Genomic DNA, 20,856 nt, shown 5'->3' on the forward strand with positions numbered 1-20,856 from the left:
TCATTGGACTCGACTGGACCAGGTCTATTTATAATGGACTCACATTGGACTGGATCGAATTGGACCAAATCCAGTCCATTTGACATCCCTAGTTGTAGGCGTTTAATTTATGAAAATTCTTATTGAATTTTAAGTAAATTGAGAGATGAAATATTGATTAAAGCATTATTATCAAAGTTTTTTTTTTTTTATAAGTATTATTAGCAAAGTTATATAATATGTTAATACCAGCATGCCTTTTGTGTCGATTGAAATGTAATTCTTACTTTCTAAGACAAAAACTAGCGAAATATGTATTTCTTATATCTTTTTACCTTGTTTAATCGTAAATTGAGGCTTTGAGCCTCAAATCTAGTGTTTTCCACACCCCAATCTGCTATAATAATGCTCGTGTGGCAGATGAAGTGGTGAAAATTAGACTAGTACAATTAATAGAGCAATAATGAACATTTCCAAAGATACCTTCAATAGTTCTGTGAACAAGAAAGTCTTGCACTCAATACAATATTACATTCCCTTCCAGGCAAGGATGTCTTAAAGCTTGCTGGTACTCTTCTTAGAGAGGCTGCCCATAGCCTTTGCTTTCTGCCTGAGAACAAACTTCTGTACCTTTCCAGTAGAAGTCTTTGGCAAATCCTGGAAAACAATGGTTCGAGGAACCATATAATGCGGCAAGTGGCCACGACAGAACTTTATGATCTCTTCAGAATTTGTGTTATATCCCTCTTTTAACTTTACAAAGGCACAAGGAGTCTCCCCCCAGTGTTCATCAGGTCGGCCTACAACAGCAGCCTCAAGAATTGCAGGATGACTAAACAACACAGATTCAACCTCAATCGTGCTTATGTTCTCCCCTCCAGAAATTATGATGTCCTTTGAACGGTCCTTTAACTCTATGTAACCATCAGGGTGTTTCACACCAATATCCCCAGTACGAAGCCAACCCCCTTTAAAAGCTTCCTGTGTTGCTTTCAAATCTTTAAGGTACCCATTCATCACCACATTGCCTCTAAACATTACTTCGCCTGTTGTCTTTGCATCTGCTGGTACACTCTTCATGGTCACTGGATCTTTTATGTCAACCTCCTCCATTCCATGATGTTGCAGGCCTTGGCGGGACTTGATCTTTGCCTGTTCATGAGCAGACAAGGCATCCCACTCAGGCTTCCATGTACAAACTGTTCCTGGACCATAGGTTTCTGTTAGGCCATATGAGTGTGTAACGCCAAAACCAAGTTCCTCCATCTTGAACAAGATCTCTGGAGGTGGTGGTGCAGCGCCTGTCATCACCTCAACCTTGTGGGGAAGTGTCTTCCTTTCACTGGCAGGTGCATTAACAAGCATGTTCAAGACTGTTGGTGCACCACCCATGTGTGTTACTTTGTGGAGACAAATACTATCAAATATGCCCTTTGCAGAGACACGCCTGTGACAAACATTGGTGCCTCCTTGAGCTGCCACACCCCAAGTGAGGCACCACCCATTGCAATGGAACATAGGAACAGTCCATAGGTACACAGGCATCGGGCCCATGGAGTTTAAAAGAACTGCTGCAAAGGAGTTGAGGTAAGCTCCCCTGTGGCTGAAAACAACTCCTTTGGGACTTGATGTGGTGCCAGAAGTATAATTCAATGAAATAGGGTCCCATTCATCCTTTGGCCATCTGATATCAAAATTCAGTTGTCCTACCTCTAGGAAACTTTCATATTGCAATTCACCAGAAGTTGAGGGAGCATTTTTAATGATTGGGGAAGGCTTATTGCACTCTGTAATTAGGATCAGGTGTGGTAACTTGGCTTTTGTGTTGGAGAGAAGTTTAAGTGCTCCTTCAACAACTTCGAGGAACTGGTAGTCAACAAAGATGATTTTGGCTTCTGAATGTCTTAGCAGCACTGACACCATTGCAGAATCATGCCGTATGTTAAGTGTACAAAGAACAGCTCCTGCCATTGGGACTGCAAAATGCAACTCATACATTGCTGGAATATTTGGTGCAAATGCGGCCACCTGAAAAAGAAAGGAAAAGTTCATATAAAGAGTATGAATCATAAAGGAACGAAGAGTTAGATAGTTAAAAGTATCTACAGCTGGTGGTATTACAATGAGAAGGAAAGAGATCCTTCTATTGAAGCGAGAAGTCTGGTGCCTGAATCATAAAGCAAGAACTTCTATTGACATATTAATGTTCTGATTAACAAAGTTCTACTCGAGAAATTTGAGTTATTCTAGAAGGGCATATGCCTTTGTTTTGGATACAAAACTAAAACAACCTTCCACAATATTAAATGGGATAGAAACATGGCCAATCTTGAATTGGATCAGTTAAAGAGACAAAAGTGTAGAGTATTAATACTCAACAAGGAATAATATGTTGTAAGCTCCTGTACAAGTGTTATATCACCAATTTGAATGGGGCCAATAGAAATTTATTTCTAAGAGAGATTACGGATTCAACCAGCAAACGTCTTGCATATAGACAGTATGCATTGTTGAGAAAAAGAAACCAAAATTTCCATTTGCAGAACCATGTCAGTGTGGATACTACTTAGCCAAATCAAGCCTTAACAACTGTATTTTCCTACCAGGCAGAGGTGATTGGAGCACTTGTCAATGCATAACCAAATACTGCCTCATTATCAACTTGTGTCAAATCATAAAATTTATATTGCGCATATCCATCTACTCAAAACCCAACTATGCCATTTTGACACGATCAATACAAACTTTCTCTGTTGCTGCAAGCTCTTCATCACCTTTGGACCCAATGAAGCTGAACAAATCCTCTTAGGCATTAAGCATGCTGTTTTGTGACATGTGGGGATTTTGAGAAGAACGAAATTTCAGAATTTTTGAAAATAAATGCAGGAATTAGCATGAACTAGAAGATCGAATATTCAGCATGTGTAACTCTTGCGCCTTCAGTTTGTGAAGAGTTTATGGGTCTTATAGTCAAAGACATCAGTAGAAACACTAAGGGTCCATTTGGTTCATAGTCAGAATTGGAATTGGAATGGTCTACTCCCATAGTCTGTTTGGTTCAGACAGAAATCGGAATGGGAATTGAAATCAACTGGAATGGGATTTCATTCTCAAGAGAGGGGAAGGGAATGGCCATTCCCTCAAATGGGGGAATGCCATTCCACCAGGAATGGAAATGGGATTCAGATTCCCCAACCAAACAGTTGGATCTGATTCCAGATCCCTATTCCCGTTAACCAAACAGGCCCTAAGAATCTTATTCTTCCCCTTCAGTTTCTAGTTCACCAAGTTTCCCTTTGAATGTGAGAGCAGAGTTTATTCTTAATTTTGATGGAAGTGTGATATGGGTTGGTGGCGTTTTTGTCTCAAGGCAAGGTAGTGTGATTGATATGGGTTTGTAGTGGGCCCATAGGGGAGACTACTTCAACCAGGCTGAGATTTTGGCAGTGTAAACAGCTTTAAGAATTGCTAGAGATCGGAACTTCTCTCCTTTATTAGTAGTGGGTGATTCAGTCAACACCATAAATTGGTTAGAAACGAATCAAAGAGGCCCATGGAAATTGAATCACCTATTGGCTGAAGCAAGGTACCTTTCTTCTTCTGTAACTGCCTTTCAGATGGGTTCCAAGAGATCAAAATCCGTTAACTGATAGTTTGGCAAAAACATGGAGTAAAAAGCTTGGATTTGTACCTTTTGGGCCCTTGCGTTTATTATCTCTCCTCGTACAACACTTTGTTATCTTCTCTCTCTCGCCAAAAGAATATAATTCGACTATGAAAAGTAGGGATGAACCTCAGAGACAAGAAATTGAAAACCAAGAAATGTATAATAATATTGATGATGATGATGATGATGATTAAGTGACCTCTTCTAATGACCCTGTGATGAATCAATTTTGGCAAATGCACAATCACCAAATATCCGGCACAATATCAAACATAAAAGAAAAGAAAAAGAAAATTGAAGAGTACTAGAACAGGAGATCTCTGTAAAACAGCATCGAATCAAAGGGATCCACATCATAAACAGAAAAGAGTATGCATCAGTAAATGAATAAGAGAGAAACACATCAGAAATGAGTTAGATATGCATGAGAGGTTACGGAGAATGAGATTATGACAACGCACTACACAAACAGAAAAAACTAAACTGAGAAAATTTCAGTGTAATTGCAGAAAAACAAGGAAAACGTAAGGAGGAATAGTTAAAGATAAACGAGAAGAAGAAAACATGAAAACTAGTCAACTACATCAACACGAATTTAAATTCCAGAAATGACAAAATGGCCCAGAAAATGAAAACGGCAGCAGAAGGTCAGAAAATCAGAGCTTACAACGTCCCCAGTTGAAATCCCCATCTGTGTCAGAGAAGAAGCGAGCTTCAAACACCTTTCCAGCGTTTCTCTCCATGTGTACTTCACATTTCCATAAACGACAGAGACCCTATCTCTGTAAACTTTAGCGGATCGCAACAAGAAGCTAATGGGAGACAGAGGAACGCAATTCGCAGGGCACCGAAGGAGATCCTCCATTGATTTCAAGCTCGAATGTCGATTTTTCAGATATTACTACTTAGTACTTACTACTGACAGCAGTAATGAGTTCGATTCGAACAGGAAAGAACGTTGGAAATAAATAGAAACACATAGATGAGAAGCTTACGAAATGCATGACACATCCATACTTGGATCTGTGGATTAAGTGTAGATAGGCACACAGTGAGCGCTGAGCATAATACAAAATGACGTGAAGAGTGACGAATGACGATAAATTCGGATTCTAGAAAACGGGTCCAGTCCGCCGGAGCTTAGGCTATACGTTTTGTTCTTAAGAAAATGAGAAAATAAGGGAAAAAAGATTTTTTTTTAATTAAAATTGAAATGAATTTGCTTCCTTTCACTCTCCATAAGGTAAAGAAATTGTTTCTTTATTTTTCGATTTCACTGTCAATCAAATTAAAGAAAGTTACTTCCAAATAACAGAGATGGCTGTTCATGTCCCTATTACGAAAGGTGCAGTCCATGTGTTTTATTACTGACGTGGAACACTATCATCCATTCTATGTTCCGCTGAAGAGCCATCGTATTCAGTTAATAGTTTTTCACTTAGATGGTGTTTGGAAGTATGTGCTCGTTTTGGGACTGATTTTTAAGAAATAACGCCCATGTTTTCAATACACATTTAAAAAAAATAAAGCTTCTGCCACATAGGCAGTGAATAATAATATGATGTTTGGTAAGGTGATTTTTATCACCGTTTTTCATGTATGTTCTAATAGATAAACATCACATAGAATACACATCAGTCAACCATTGGGGGAAACGAGTCACCATGGTCCCGATTTTTGAGACATGCCCGATTTATTAATAATTGACTGAACCAAACAATGAGATACATAGATATTTGTTGAAATGCCTATATAGATCCAACATGACATCATTTTTTTGAAAAACGGTCATGATTCCAAACATCCCCTTAAAAAAATCTGTGATCGTTGGTTTAAGAGGATAAGTGGAACAAAATTATGATGTGCCTAGCACTATTTTGTTAGTTGGTTTAATGGTTTATCCCATCTAACCTCTACGCTTGATTAATATGGAACTTTACTCATCACGATGTCACGTTACTTTTAAATGTTGAGGACAGGTGGAACTTCTATTATTTGTTACTCGCACATTTAGATCCCTTAACATGCTTTGAAGCAAATAATACATCATTGGAAGGTAGGAGTGTCAATCCACGGATTTTGGATTGGGTTTAATTCGATCCAAATCTTATTAAATTGGATTTGTACGGTCTATTATAATTATTAGATTGGATTAATCCAAAATAATTTGGTTCATATTCTTATTGGTCTGAATTGGACCTAAACCAAATTTGCAATAATCCGTTAATGAGGCCAAATCCTTGTCCAATTTGAAATTGATCAAAACTGAAGCCGACATAAAATCACTTTTATGAAAGTACTTTTACAAAAACACTTTTACAAAAGCATTTTTTAAAATATTTTATGAAAAGTACTTTTATGAAAGCACTTTTGCGAAAGCACTTTTATGAAAGCATTTTTATAAAAACACTTTAATGGAAGTACTTTTACGACAGCACTTTTATGGAAGTATTTTTATAAAAGCACTTTTACGAAAGTACTTTTACAAAAGCACTTGTATCAAAATATTTTTATAAAAATACTTTTATGAAAGCACTTTTATAAAAACACTTCTATGAAAGTACTGTAAAAGTACTTTTACAAAAGCACTTATATGAAAGTAGTTTTATAAAAACACTTCTACAAAAGTACTTTTACAAAAGCACTTCTATAAAAATACTTTTATAAAAGAACTTTTACGAAGTACTTTCATAAAAGTGTTTTTGTAAAAAAACATTTATAAAAATACTTTTACGAAGTACTTTCATAAAAGTGTTTTCTTCATTTTAATATATTTTTGTAATTTTTTATATTGTTTTGTTTTTTATAAAATGGATTTGATTGGATTTGGACTGAATTGGGTCCAGTCCATTTGACCAAATCCAGTCCCATTGAAACCTCTACTTCCTAACCCAACTTCCTCACTGAAATAAAAGATTCAATTTAAATATAACCCCATGGGCTATATTTAGTATGGTACCATTTATTAAAACTGGGACCAAATCCAGTCCCTTCCTTGCTACGGGGCTGCTTGAATAAGAATCATTTGCTAGCTGTACATTTGTGTTTATCTTCTTCAATTTGAAAAGCTTGAAATAGTTCAGCCCATAGTTAGTAGGGGTCGTTCCAAGTGTAATATTAAATTCATGCTGCCAATCTGTCATTAGGTCATAGGTGCCTATTCAGAGTGTGTGCACAGAATGTTGCGACTTTACATCACCCCAAAAAACTTAATGTACATGTAAGGGAGATATCCGCAACGATCAGCCCAATGTGCAACTGGATTGTATTTGCACAAAATTTGTGATTGCAATCAAAGTAACAGCAGTGGCCAAAGATTAATATATAAAAACTGCTTTTCATTTGAAAATTTAAATATGATTCGGTCCTGAGCTCACACGTTCGCATAATCCATTGCAGCCTTAAATATCTCCTCGTGAAAAAAATACAAATATGGAGATATTTGGTATAAGTGTGAACATGGTCTTGTGAGCATTGAAATTGATCTCTTTTATTTATTTATTTCTTTTTTGCAGTTGAAAACTCAATATTCATAATCATAGGGACATTTTAATGCAGTACTTTGGATCAGCTAAGCACAACGTTGTAAGCACATTTATGAACACTTGAATTTTTTTTGACAGCTGTCCCTTAAAATACCCTCATCCCACCCTTGAAAAAGATTAAAACATACTTTTAGCAATTGTCAAAATACTTATCGAGTGTTCATTTAACGTGCTTACTTATGTTGTGTCTACTCGATCAAGTGTTTCAATAGTTAGTTTTATTTGAATTTCAAATATAAATATAATTATTAGACAAATAGTAAAGCTCAAATAAAATCTTCTCAAATAAAACTCAAATAAAATAATATTACTATAAAAAACAAAAAAAAAAAAAGAGTAAAAACCAAAATGATACATATGTGTGATTGCCCCATAACGAGGTCACATACTAGATAAAATACAGTAAGTCTCTTAAATCAAATAAAATCTATCAAAACAACAAATGAAAAACCTAACCTAAATTTTTAATATAAAGGATTTAAAAAAAATTGAAAGTTTAAAATAGTTGCCTCGTATCAAAGTTATTTGTATTTATAAAGTTCTCAAGAGTTTAAGTTTATATAGGTTTCATACAAGATAAGATTAAAAAGAGTAGAGTAGAACCAAAAGATTTAGAGATCATATTAATCTGGGAATACAAGAAATGGCTCTCTCTTAGTATCCTTATTCAAGTTAGATCCGGAACTGGTATCCAAGCTACATTGCTGGCCTCTGAGTGTCTCAGCAGCTAGCATTGACACCATTGCAGAATCATGACGTATGCTGAGTGTACAAATATAACAGCTCCTGCCATTGGAACCCCAAAATGCAACTCGTACATTGGTGGATCGTTTGGTGCAAATACGGCAACCTGCAAAGAAAGTTATCAGAACTGAGTGTAAAGAGTCCTGAAGAGTGAAGACAATGACAGTGATTTCTAGCTACTTCAATGATGGTTCCAGATGAAATTCCGATGGCATTAGTTTTACTAATTCTGGTTAAGGACTAATCAGACGACGGATCCAGATGAATGAAAAAGAAGAATATTTGAACAAAATAGGAAGTTCAGCAGAAAAACAGAACCCACGACATCTCCGGTTGAAAACTTGAAATTCACGATATGGGCCAGAGCAGAGGCAAGCCTCAAACATCTGTGCAGCGTTTCTTTCCATTGCCATGAACAATAGAAACGTTATCTCTGAAAATAATGGCGGATCGCAGGAAGAAGCTAATAGGAGTCAAAGGAACGTAATTTGCAGAGCACCGAACGAGGCCCTCCTTTGATTTCAAACTAGGAATTGACTAAAATTAGTGAGTGCAGAGCAGATAAGTTGGATTCGAACAGGAGTGAAGTTGGCAACAATAACAGGGAGATTGACGACTGATGCAATCATGCAACGTACGTGGAATGTACAGAAGGGCAAATTTGTCATAAAATGTTTAGCATGACGTAAAGAGTGACGCGTGCGGAATAGAGTTCAGATTCTCGAAAGTAGGGCCATGGCTCCTTGGGGGAAATCCACTTTGGCAAATCAGATTGCGAGGAAAACCACTTTGGCAAATCGGTTTGTTAATCAGATTTGAATTTGGATGTGATTTGATTCAATTTGATAAATATTTTTTAATTATTCAATTCTTATATAAAATATCTAAATGTTTTATATAATTTATATATTTATATAAATAAAATATTTATTAATTATATAAAATAATTAATTGGTCAAATTTGAATCGAATATTCGAATATTAATTTTCAATTCCGTTGGATATCAAATCAAATTTAAATATCGAAATTTTCTAATTAGATTCAAATTCAGATATTTATATAATTCAATTCGAATTCAATCCATTTACACCCCTACTCAAGGCCCCTACAAGGCCGGGCCAAATAAGCATTGCTACATATGTACGGAAGTGCAAATGATTTGATTTCAAATTCTGATGTACATATTTTTGTTTCAATTTATATCTAAATCTAATCGATCTGTTTGTAATTTGAAGTGCAGATGAACTAAAATAAACCTAAGGTAAAGTGAAATCACAAATAAAGGGAACCAGAATTTGCATTCCATTATTGCGTTAAGAGATCGATTTTACATTAAAGCAAGTGTTTAAATAAAAACAAACAGACTGTCAACCAGTGGATAGTATGCCAATTGAGCGGGTCCAACCAAAGTCCCAGAGCCAGTGTTGACTGCTGAGTCTTGAGAGATTCTCGGCCGGCAACTGAACCAATCAAATCAATGCAAATAACACAACTGCACAAGGTAAGACATTAAAATTTTAATTAGAACAAGAAAACAAATCAAATCAATAATAAAAATACCACCCAACAAAGTTATTTCATTAATTGTCAAATATCTGCAAAAGGCAAACTTGAATTTGTCAGCCCACAATGCCTAACCATGTAACATTTTTGTTTCTCATCTTGTTAGATGGGAAGCGGGGCTGGGTACGTTCTTGTTTTTTTTGCCTCAGATGTAGCCTCTTGTAACCTGAAATATATGTATAACCAGTAGAGTGCTTATTGCAGACCGCAATAGCTATAGTCATGGTTTTAAATATCAATACAGTCTAAATACAACAGATGGGGCGTATTACGCTTTATATATTGTTTTTCTAGTTTTTTTTTTCTCAAATCTGTTCAGGGAATTGGTATAAAGCCTGTCTACCCCCTGAAACAGGAGGTCAAACCCTGAAACAACTATTATTTCACATATCATGTATCTGTGACCCATTGATACATTGTGAAGTGTTTTTTTATCTGTATTCAAATTCGATCTGGTTAAGGGTGATTTGAATTTGATCTATTTATAATTGGATCGATTCACCTATGTCTTATAAAAATAATTCAATGCAATTTGATTTAAAAGTACACTAGCAGGGACCCATGCAATGCACGGGAAAACGAAATGCAATTTTTGACAAATTATTGTAATTTATTTAAATTTATGTTATTTGATAATTTGAAGTAATTATCATCCTAAGTTCTATTAATTTTTGGAATTTAATGGTTATTTTACAAAGTTAATCTAATTTCATCTAGTTTATGGAAATTAGTGGTTATTTTTCCCTAAGTTCTACTAATTTATGGAAATTTCTATTATATAATAATTTATTATAATTCTTGGTAAATATAATATTTTATAGAAATTAGTGGTAAATTTTGGCTAAGTTTTACTAATTTCTGGTAATTTCTATTATACTAATTTATGAGAATTCTTGGTCAATATATACTTATTTTTTATACTTATTATATGATAGTTTATTGGTCAATTAGTAGAAATTAGTTCTATTATATAATTTTTACTAAATTTTGGTAATTTCTATTATATACTAATTTCTTGGTAAATATATACCATTGTATTATATTTATTATATGATAGTTTATTGGTAAATTATAGTAATTTATCAATTTTATGGAATTTAGTGGCTATTTTTTTGGACATTTCTACTAATTTATGATATTTTTTTGGCAAATTATTTTAATGCATTTAGGATTATATTACATGATAATTTCAAGTAATTATCATCCTAAAGTCTACTAATTTGTGATCATTTCTTTTGATTTATTTTTAGTAATTTTTTATAAATATTGGTAATTTATGTCTAATAATGGTAATTTCTTTTAATTTATATTTGATAATTTTTATAATTATTTTACAATTGTTATTATTACATTATTTGACAATTTCAGGTATAATAGTTATCAAAGTAAAAAAAAAAAAATCAAATAGCAATATTTTTAACTTACAATATGTAACAATCTTCAAAACACAAAATCTATAAATATAAACCAAAGCAATTCAAGGTTCAAAGTATCGACACATATTGGCCTATATCAGACAATACGTATCGTGTTGGTGGCTTTCCAATACGCCCCTACAAGGGTTGTATTAGGTCAGCCACTGGTTCAGAGGGTAGCCAAGCCTTAAAGTGGCCCATCTGAACCGATTTCAAAAAAAAAAAAAAAAGTAAAAGATAAAGAAAGCACCGACACATGGCATATCGACCCTGTCAATATTTAGAAACTTGAAGCAATTCATTAAGCTAAATGCAAATAACATTTTTAACTAACATTATTTAACAATCTTCAAAGCACAAAGCCCACAAATTTAAACCAAAGAAATTCAATAAACAAAAAGATAAACATTATTTTTGCTAATTTTTGTTAACATTATTTATTAAATATTTAATTATTAACAACATTTATCAATAATAGTAAGTAATTATAATATTTTATTAAATAACCAGTAATGATAGTTTTAACAATATTATTTAGTTATTTTTAATATAACAGTAATTATTAAATTTATGAATAGGATTTATTAACAATAATCAGTAATGGTTAATTATCTAACACAATTCAGCACCCTATACAGGTCTCTGGGTATCATACAAGGTAGGGTTGTTCACGGGTCGGGTTGGGTCGGTTTATTGAGATTTTTCAAATCGACCCGACCTGGTCGGGTTACCTAAGATGGAAACCGAAACCGACCCAGTGTTAAGCGAAACTGACCTAGTCGGTTTGAGTCGGTTTGGGTCGGTTTCGGCTCTAAGTTCATCCATGCCCCCCATGGCCCATGTGCCTGTGTGGTGCAAGTTTGGGTTGTCAGATATTTCAGTTTTTATGTAAAACTGAAGTATCTTTATTTAACAGTTTTAGATATAAAATATATTTAAATTAAAATCGAAATATATAGTTAAATAGATTAGGTTGATTTAATTTAAAATTGAAATATATATTTAAATAGTTAAGTAGGAACTAAGTCGGTTCGGTTCGGGTCAATTTCGGTTTTCATACAAGAAAACCGAAACCGATCCGAATCATCAGTTTATGAATTTGTACAACCTGAAACTGGCCGATACTGATGAAAACCCGATCGACTCGGATTGGATCAGTCCGGATTGGTCTAATACAAGGTTTAAAGTATAGAAGCTCTCGTTATCAGAATTGTGTTAAAATTGTATGTATGCCATGTTAAAAGAATTGCTAAAATTTTCTAAAATAGTTAGAAGTGATTTGAGAGCCATAGTTTAACAATGGATATAAGACTGTATAGAATGAAATGTCATAACAGTATTAATATAATCTAACCAGCCATATATAATTGAGACAAAGTTTAGATGATGATGATGACGACAACTACACAATATGCTTGTGTCGCTAAATTCAGGACCATGAACTTCTAAAATCTAAATTGGCAAGTTCCGACTTTTCTGTCTAGAGAGTGTATTCTATTTTCTATGAAAACCATGCCGTGAGTGGTTTTCTGGAACCCTGAAACAATAGTCAAGAACTGTCGACTGATTTTGGTGTTTTTGTTTGAGCTTTGTTTGAATTTTTTTACTTGATTAACGATGATAAAAGCTGTCACGAGTTACGACATGAGTCAAAATCTGTCATTGTCATCAGGCAAAACCAGAAGCAGAAAATCTCAAAGATCGTCTTTTTTCGCCCATTAACCGGGTTTTCTTGGGCATTTTACAATCGCATATAGGACTGTCAATTGGTTGGTTTACCCGACCGATCGAATCAAATCAAACCAAACCGAACCGTTTGCATTGTTCCGAATTGATTCCGATCTCAACTGATTCTTTTGTTAAATATACCAAGGTTCCTAGTTGGGTCAGACGCAATTGTCCCAATTAATAATCAATGCCCTGAACCAGACCCAAACGATCCAAACCACTGACAGCCCTACTTGCATCTCCATCTACGACTGAAAACGGATCCGATCAAATCAGACATAGGTATATCTGAATTTGATTTTTTTACATTTAAATTCGAATTGGATCATATCCATGGAATAACCAGAAGATTCAAATCGAATTAGGATTGTAATTGGATATTAAATAGTATAAGTAAGTTCGATTAAAAATGATCAAAATATTATGTATTATTAATAAAAATAAGGGTAAATTATAAAGACCCCTCTACTATGACCATGAGACAAAGACCCCCTTTCATTAGCCTTTCATTCAAAAAGACCGTTACAATATTTTTTAATCCCCATACTATCCTTGTAATAATTAGACGAGAAAAGCACTATTCATCTTCCCGACTTTTCGATACTACCCTTCCGTTCCTTCACATTTCTCTCTCTCCCCCAATCTCTCTTCTTTCCCTTCCCCTTAACAGCATCAGGAATGAACCCATTTAATTCAATCCCGATCTCTCTTTCCATTACTGCTTTATTCAGATCCCAATCTCTCTCTCTCTCTCTCTCCATTTGCTTGCTTCCCTAACTAGTTCAAAACTTTCAACCCGTCCTCAAATGTAGTTGGATAGGCAACTTCCACCACCGTGAAATTGCAGCATGATAGGTTTTGGGCTTTCTAGGAGAGCCATAGCTGTTACGACGAAGGTTTTGGAGGTTGGGATTTGCATCGAGAGTAGAAAATGATCACACAACTTGTGATGGACTTTGATTAGCAGTGGGAGTGCCATTAGCTGGTTCTATTCTTCTCATCATTAAACCTCCCTACTTCTGTTACTGTTCATCTTCATCATGGTATACATATGCAAAGCCACCATTCCGGGTCATATCCATTCCGGCCATCTCATCCTCAATTGATATCCTCAGCAAGTTCATCTTATTTAACACATAAAACAGAGGACCCATGGTGGCACTCACCCACCGTTGTGATGAAGGTTCTGGAGGTTGGGATTTGCATCGAGAGCGGCAAATGACCACACAACTTGTGATGGACTTTGATTAGCAGCAGGAGTGCCATTAGCTGGTTCTATTCTTCTTATCATTAAACCTCCCTGCATCTGTGACTGTTCATCTTCATCATGGTATAAAACAAAGGGCCCATTCCAGCCATCTCATCCTTAGCAAAATCATCTTATTTAGCACATAAAACAGAGGACCCATGGTGGCACTCACCCACCCAACAATCTTCAAAATCTGGATAATTTGAGCAGCTAAGATCTTTCCACCTCCTCCCATGAACATTCCATATGGCCTCTCTGTGGCTCGGTATACCTCCTGCACATATATGCCCCTTGCAAACAAGCTCATGAATATAGGACCCCGACTTCCATAGCCATCGTGAAATTGCGTAGCCTCCAGTGGGTCATCATATTTGAACTTATCAAGCTTGTTGCATCCAATCAAGATCTAGGAGGCAACGAAATCGCAGACGATAGCAGCCCATGGCTCCACCATTGAGCAGCCAAAGGTGATTGTTGTGAACCCCCAAGCAATCCATTGCACACATTGGTAATGTTCTAGTGTCCTAAAATCAAACTTTTCCCGAACAAAGTGGTTAGCGCAGCCGTGCAATTGGCCAAGGTTGTGGTCACTGCAGTCTGGTCAAGTAAATGAGGTAAGCGACGAATTGGGTTTCTGTAGCAACGATGGAAAAAGCCCATTGATACAAGAAGTTATTATAATCGAACAGCTTTGACAGGAATGCCTTCATGCCCAAGAAGTGATGGCCAGTGAAGCTGTTGGAAGGAGAACCGAAGAGAAAGGCGAACCCGAAGAGATAGTAAAATAGACCCTTAGCGGCTACGTCAAGCACGTTGGTGAGCATTATGTTCATAGTTTTCTTGGCTCGAACGAAGAAGATAAGAAAGGGAAGATGATAAATGGATTTCCTCTATCCTTTCATTTAGGAGAGTTGGGAGAGAGAGAATAAGAGAGGATGGTGAAGGAGGGGAAAAGAAGAGAAGAAATGGAAACAATAGGTTAAATAGGTTTTAAGAGAAAAAGGGCAAAAAAACAAAATAGAAAAAATTTAGTAGGGTATTTTAGTAATTTAATGCATTCCATCATCTAACTTAACTGTCAAGGGAGGTCTTTGTTTCATGGTCATAGTATAGGGGGGGCTTTGTAATTTACCCTAAAAATAAACAAAAATGACTTTAATATTATATTTTATGAACAAAATGAACTGAATAATTGTATAAAACTTGGAACCTATGACAAATTGGTAAAAATACAAATGGGTAGATTCATATTTGATCCAATTATAAACAAATTGAATTTGAATTTAAATTTAGAGCCCTTAATGGAATCAAATTTTAATTTTAATTCGGATAATTGCATCCTTATCCTCATCCCCAAATTAAAAACCCAAGTTGCAACCTGCAAGAGCATTCAGTACCACCCAACAGGACTAGGTGCAACTTAAACAATACATGGCACAAGTGAGATCGGCTTTCACGAGGAAAAATCTATGCCCATACCGTTCTAACAACCTTTTGCAATCTTGTATTAAGAATATCTTTCCACGAAATAAAGTACATATTCTCAATGCAAACAGTAAAGGCTGCTCGAATGGGCTTTGCCTTCACTGAAGCCGAACTCCGCACATGGCATGGATGCAATTAGGGACGTCAGACTCAGGAAGGTTGAACCTTATACACAGTTACTTCCAACGCAAACCCACCCCAAGGAAGAGGAACACCAATATACGCAAGCAAGGCCATGTTTTGTTTAACACATGTTACAACTAGTCGGTTTTGACGCATTGATCTTAACCCGAACATGACCCGAAAGACTGAAACCCGATTAAGGTTGATCCGACCCTAACCCATAGGGCCGGGCTAATGTGCGGGTTTACCCCACCCACTGACATGGCTTGGTATACTCCACAACATGAAGACGCGTTGGCACACACAAGTTGCAGAGAAGATTTTCATTTAGAGGAGATTATGAATGCAGCGTTTGTGTACCATTTTTGTTGTTTTTTTTTAACAAATTTTACCTGGCGGGAATTTCACAAGACTTGGTAGTACGCGCTACACCTTTCAAGCCTCTTAGAAAGCAATTGGGCTGGTTGAAGATTCAACTAAGCTAGTTCAGCTGCTTTGAAGTGCTTTGGATAACTATTAAAAGATGCTGAAGGGGATAGTTGAAAAAGTGACTGAAACAGGTTCGGTCTCTCTTGATTTTTTATTCAATAGAGTTTTATAGGCTTCCTTGTGTGGGGCCCACCTCAGAAAGCCATAAGGAAGCTGCTTCTCTTTTCATTTACTTAAAAAAGCTAGAAGCTGCTGCACTTCAGCCTTCCCAGATGGTCAAGAACTGGGACTAAAGCATAACTTACCCACATATCCAACCATAAGATGATTCTTTCTTTGGTTATTAGTCTTTCATATTTACACTATTGTTAAGTATGCATGTGTTTTGTACGTAACATTTTTTTTGATGAAGATGATAGTAAATAATATGTTTTCAAAATATTTTTATAATTACTTTATATTTCTATTTTTATTTGTCACACTTATTTTTATTTAATATGATGAATATATGATATTTAAGATATGATCTGTAGGTATATAGTGGTCACTAAGACCTTTAAGGTACAAAAGGTGTCAAACCAACATTACACAGACGCTTGCGATGAATCTAGAACCCATCGCACGATTGCGATGAATTCATCACAGATCTACGATTGCGATGAACTCACACCTAGGACAGGTCACGATGAACTTTGGCTAGTACGAATTTGCGATAAAACTAAGACACATGCGGGTTTGTGATGAACCCAAACATGCGTAAAACTGCAATGAACCCAACACCATCACAGCACCGTGGAATCACGGTAAAACGGGAATAGATACCGGTTACATGTACGTCTTTAAGTTACGCATGTGAGTTTAATGAAAGTATGCCCGCCAAACGATCTCATCACCTGCGCCACATCAGTACAATAGGGTCACGTACGGAAAGAATATGGGAGGGATAGGATTCTCTAATAATGATCCCTTAATAAGACCTCCTTTCATAATAGGAGAGATGCTCTTCCCTAACAGGAAATAGCTCATTTCTTGATGGCCTTAACCCTCTCTATAAAAGGGGGAAAGCAATTCTTCTCTAGAGAGAGACAACACAATCACAATCCAGACCTAGGGTTTCTCAAGAGGTTTTTCTTTTTCTCTCCCTCTCCTCTTTTTCTTCTCTTCTCCACCTCCTCTCATTCTGGTCGCCATCTCCGGGCTTTCGGAGACTGACTGACTGCCAGGAGTCTATAACGATTACACAGTTTATCACTATCGTCGCAATGAATCCATAACACACTAAGCAAAGTTGCGATAAACCCACGGACCATCAAGTCCGGTGAGTACCTGAACCGGAACGAGCTTCAGAGAGATTTACCCAAAAGGCCCAAGCGCACTTAAGTGTGCGATGAACCCATAGTTTGTGAACCCACTTCGAATGACAGGTTAGAGAGAGCAGTAGGCCGAGACCATGGCGAGGCCTACGCATGTCCAAACATGCGAGCTCATGATAGCAATGCACTTTGTGAATCGCCATGAGGCATTGATGAATACTGCCCTTCGAATAGTGGCGTCATCTTCGCCGCGTAGGACTAGTCATGTTGCATAAAAAGTTAGTAGCACGCGTGAGTAATGAAGAATCTCAAGGATAAGGAAAGCCAATCCTTCGGAAGATCCTCATGATACATGTGGTGAAACCCTAATAGCGCATCTAATGATTGCCAGTGAACAATATATTCCATTCCCCGATATGGAGCGAAGATCTTCATCTCCTAACTTTTAGGATCTCGGTATCTTCTTCATAAATAGAGGATCCTCCTCACGTCAGACATCACTGAATCCTAAGCATTTCGTTGCTGATACCCTCAAGTCCCTACAACCCTCTCATTTTCCAAATCCCATACCAAAAAAGGCTTTCACTCCCCTTGGAGGCTCCCCTTCGTCTTTCAAAGAGACCACCCTTCAACCTAGCCTTACACCTCAGTCCTACATGGTCAAATATTTTCTACATAGTTTATATATTTTTTGTGTTTTTTACATTTTTTAAATTTTATTATTTATTTATGACACTACAGGTTGATACATTTATGTAAAAGGTTGAATTGTTGATATACCACTAAATATTAAAAACAATTTCACTTTTGGGTTAGTTTTAAATTTTGTATTTTATTTTCATCATTAATAAAAAGTTTAAAACAAAATTTGTTTATTGTGTTTAATTTTTCATATAATTAATATAAAACACTAGAGTTGTGCCCAAATGTTTTGTAGAATTTCTATATTTTCATATTTTTATATTTTTATTTTTCAATTTTTATTATGTAATTATGAGGACTAGGATTGACACATATAACCCAAAAGGTTGAATTGTTGACCTGCCACTAGGAAAATAATTTCATTTTTGGATCGATTTTAAATTTTATATTTTATTTCCAACATCAATAAAACAACCATTATTTATCATACTTATTTTTATTTGATATGATTATTTAATATAAAATATTAAATAATTGTCTAAATGTTTTTTTTTACAAATTTCTATATAATTATTGTAAGTACATGGAGTTAACCACTACGATGAAAGACATGTCCAGTGTTAGAACATAGATGCAATTACATGTTTATGAACCAGAATTGCAAACACATAGTGTGCAACAACACCAAAATCTGTGATAATGCTTACGATATTGTACTTCCCTTCTAGTAGCAACAATATTGCTCTAAACGCACATTCGTAGAAAACACCCTTGCGATGACAACAATGAAGTTAGAATACTGCATTGAGGCATTAAAACATAGGAATCGTAGTGCAGATCTACGATTACAATCGATACTCTTGCGCCGCAGCATTGTGATACTCTCGCATCACGGCACTTGCGATGCTGCTCTTAAATACTTAGACACCCTAACAAGAGGAGTCACATCGCATGACAATGAGCAAGCATCTAGAAGGAGTTGTGGCCACAAATGTGCGCACATGCAGACTCCAAAGATGGGAATTCCCGACCCCAAAAGATTTTCATGGACATGTAGTGAAATCTAAGTCTCTTACTTGTTTAATACCTAACGAGTTTTAACCACCATAGTGGGAAAGTTTCCTTTGTCTCCTCTTCACTTTCCTCTAAGACCCTGCTCATTTGTCTATATAAGTATGAGAGAAGTCTTCCAAGAGGAGAGAGACCCTATTGGACTCCACGTAAGACACCCTAGGGTTTTTCCTGCAACTATCTTTCTCTTCTTCTCTTCATCATCATTCTCTCTAGACCTTTGGAGATTTGACCGACCACCAACTAAAGTCTATGGCACTAATAAATACGTATATTTTGTGCTTTTTATTTTTCTTTTAATTTTTATTTAATTATGATATCAAGAGGTGACACATTTGACTTAAAAGGTTGAATTGTTGACCACCACCATGGATTGCTTTGAATTTTATATTTGATTCCAACATCAATAAGAATAATTATTATTTATCACACTTATTTTTTTTAATATGATTAATATATAAAACATTAGAGATGTGCCCAATTTTTCTATATTTTTATTTTGTACTTATTTCTATTTTAAAAGTTTTTTTTTCAGTACAATGACATTATGGGTTGACCCATTTGACCTAGATGGTTGAACTTCTTACTTGCCACACGTATGGAAGAATGGTTCAATTTTTGGGTCACTTTTAAGAAGCATGTATTTTATATCATTAAAAATATTGGATATAGATCTAATTGGTGGAATTTATTAGTAAAAAACTTAAATGTGGAATTCAATGACAGAATGAGAGTTAATATTCTAAATACAAGACTTAATGAGAGGGAATTGAAAGAGCCTATGAAATTGCTAAGTATATTGGTGGAGTAAGACTTAATGTGGAATTCAATGGCCTATTGTACCATTCTCTCAGATTGAAGAATGAAGGTTATGAGAGCGTATGAAAGAGTATTGACCTTCTGTTGGTGGAGTCTCTATCTCCACTGTGGTATATTAACACAGTGGAGGGCTTTTTAATCGTCTACACTCTCAGTCAATCATACCAATAGATAAGCTAATGTTGCTAAGCATAAAATTGGTAAGTTTGCGCTTCCTTGTAAATCTATTACTACTTGGTCAATTTGTCCTGACTTTTTGACAGTCATTGTATTTTTTGAAAGTTTCAACTGAGATCAATGAAAGCCTCTTTTTGAGCTCAAAAAAAAAAGTATTGAGTGATATTATTAGGGTCCATTTGGTTCGCAGTTGGAATTGGAATGGTCTATTCCTCCTCTCTGTTTGATTCAGACAAGAATCGGTATCAGCTGGAATGGATTCTTGTTCTCAAAGGAGGGGGAGGGAATGGTCATTCCCTTAAATGGAGAAATACCATTTCACCAACAATAAGAATGGGATTCCGATTCTATCCAACCAAACAATTGTTGATTCTGATTCCAGACCCCTATTCCCATAAACCAAACGGACTCTTGGTGCATCGATGGGTGTATCAAACGGTATGAATTGTTACCCAAACCCCAAAGATGCAACTTTCAACCTATCAAACCTTGTTTGTTTAGCCTGAAACTTGGTAGAGGAGTTCCTAACCACATATAAATGTAGGATCTACCAGCCATTTTTTTTTCAGAGAACGAAAGCCCTGAACTTCAAATTCCTTTGAAGCAAATTGTGTTTTAGTGCTTGCTTTCCATTGAATTCTGATAAGTTTTTTCTTTTTTCCCATTCTTTAAATTTAATTCTTCTAGTTCTAGTAGATTTACATGTTTGGGTGCTTGAAATGCATGGATATGCTGATTGAAGCCATGTTAGTAGTTTTTGTACAAGTAGATATACTGGGAAAAAATTGAACCAAACTATTTTTCCTTATACTTTGTGTGATTTTGATGGTAGGAAAGAATCATGCAATATATCTATGCATGATCTATTAAATCCATGTAAGTTATAGAATAAAAATAAATAAAATA

General features: G+C 35.7%; 1 protein-coding gene and 1 pseudogene across 1 annotated transcript; both read right to left on the reverse strand.

Annotated features, from left to right (window-relative positions):
• Positions 1-405: 405 nt before the first annotated feature.
• On the reverse strand, positions 406-4,731 carry LOC148864674 (butanoate--CoA ligase AAE1-like). Its single transcript, XM_088975105.1, has 2 exons — positions 4,314-4,731; positions 406-2,007 (listed from the first exon to the last, which is right to left on the reverse strand). Exons 1-2 carry the CDS (start codon positions 4,509-4,511, stop codon positions 535-537), a joined length of 1,671 nt encoding a protein of 556 aa, XP_088831231.1. The 5' UTR covers positions 4,512-4,731; the 3' UTR covers positions 406-534.
• An 8,933-nt stretch (positions 4,732-13,664) lies between these two features.
• Positions 13,665-14,551, reverse strand: LOC148864675 (ammonium transporter 1 member 2-like; annotated as a pseudogene).
• Between the last annotated feature and the right edge of the window lie 6,305 nt (positions 14,552-20,856).

The sequence above is a fragment of the Nelumbo lutea genome, chromosome 3, assembly GCF_056320005.1.
Source record: "Nelumbo lutea isolate HS-2025 chromosome 3, American lotus-T2T, whole genome shotgun sequence".
Taxonomy (NCBI): domain Eukaryota; kingdom Viridiplantae; phylum Streptophyta; class Magnoliopsida; order Proteales; family Nelumbonaceae; genus Nelumbo; species Nelumbo lutea.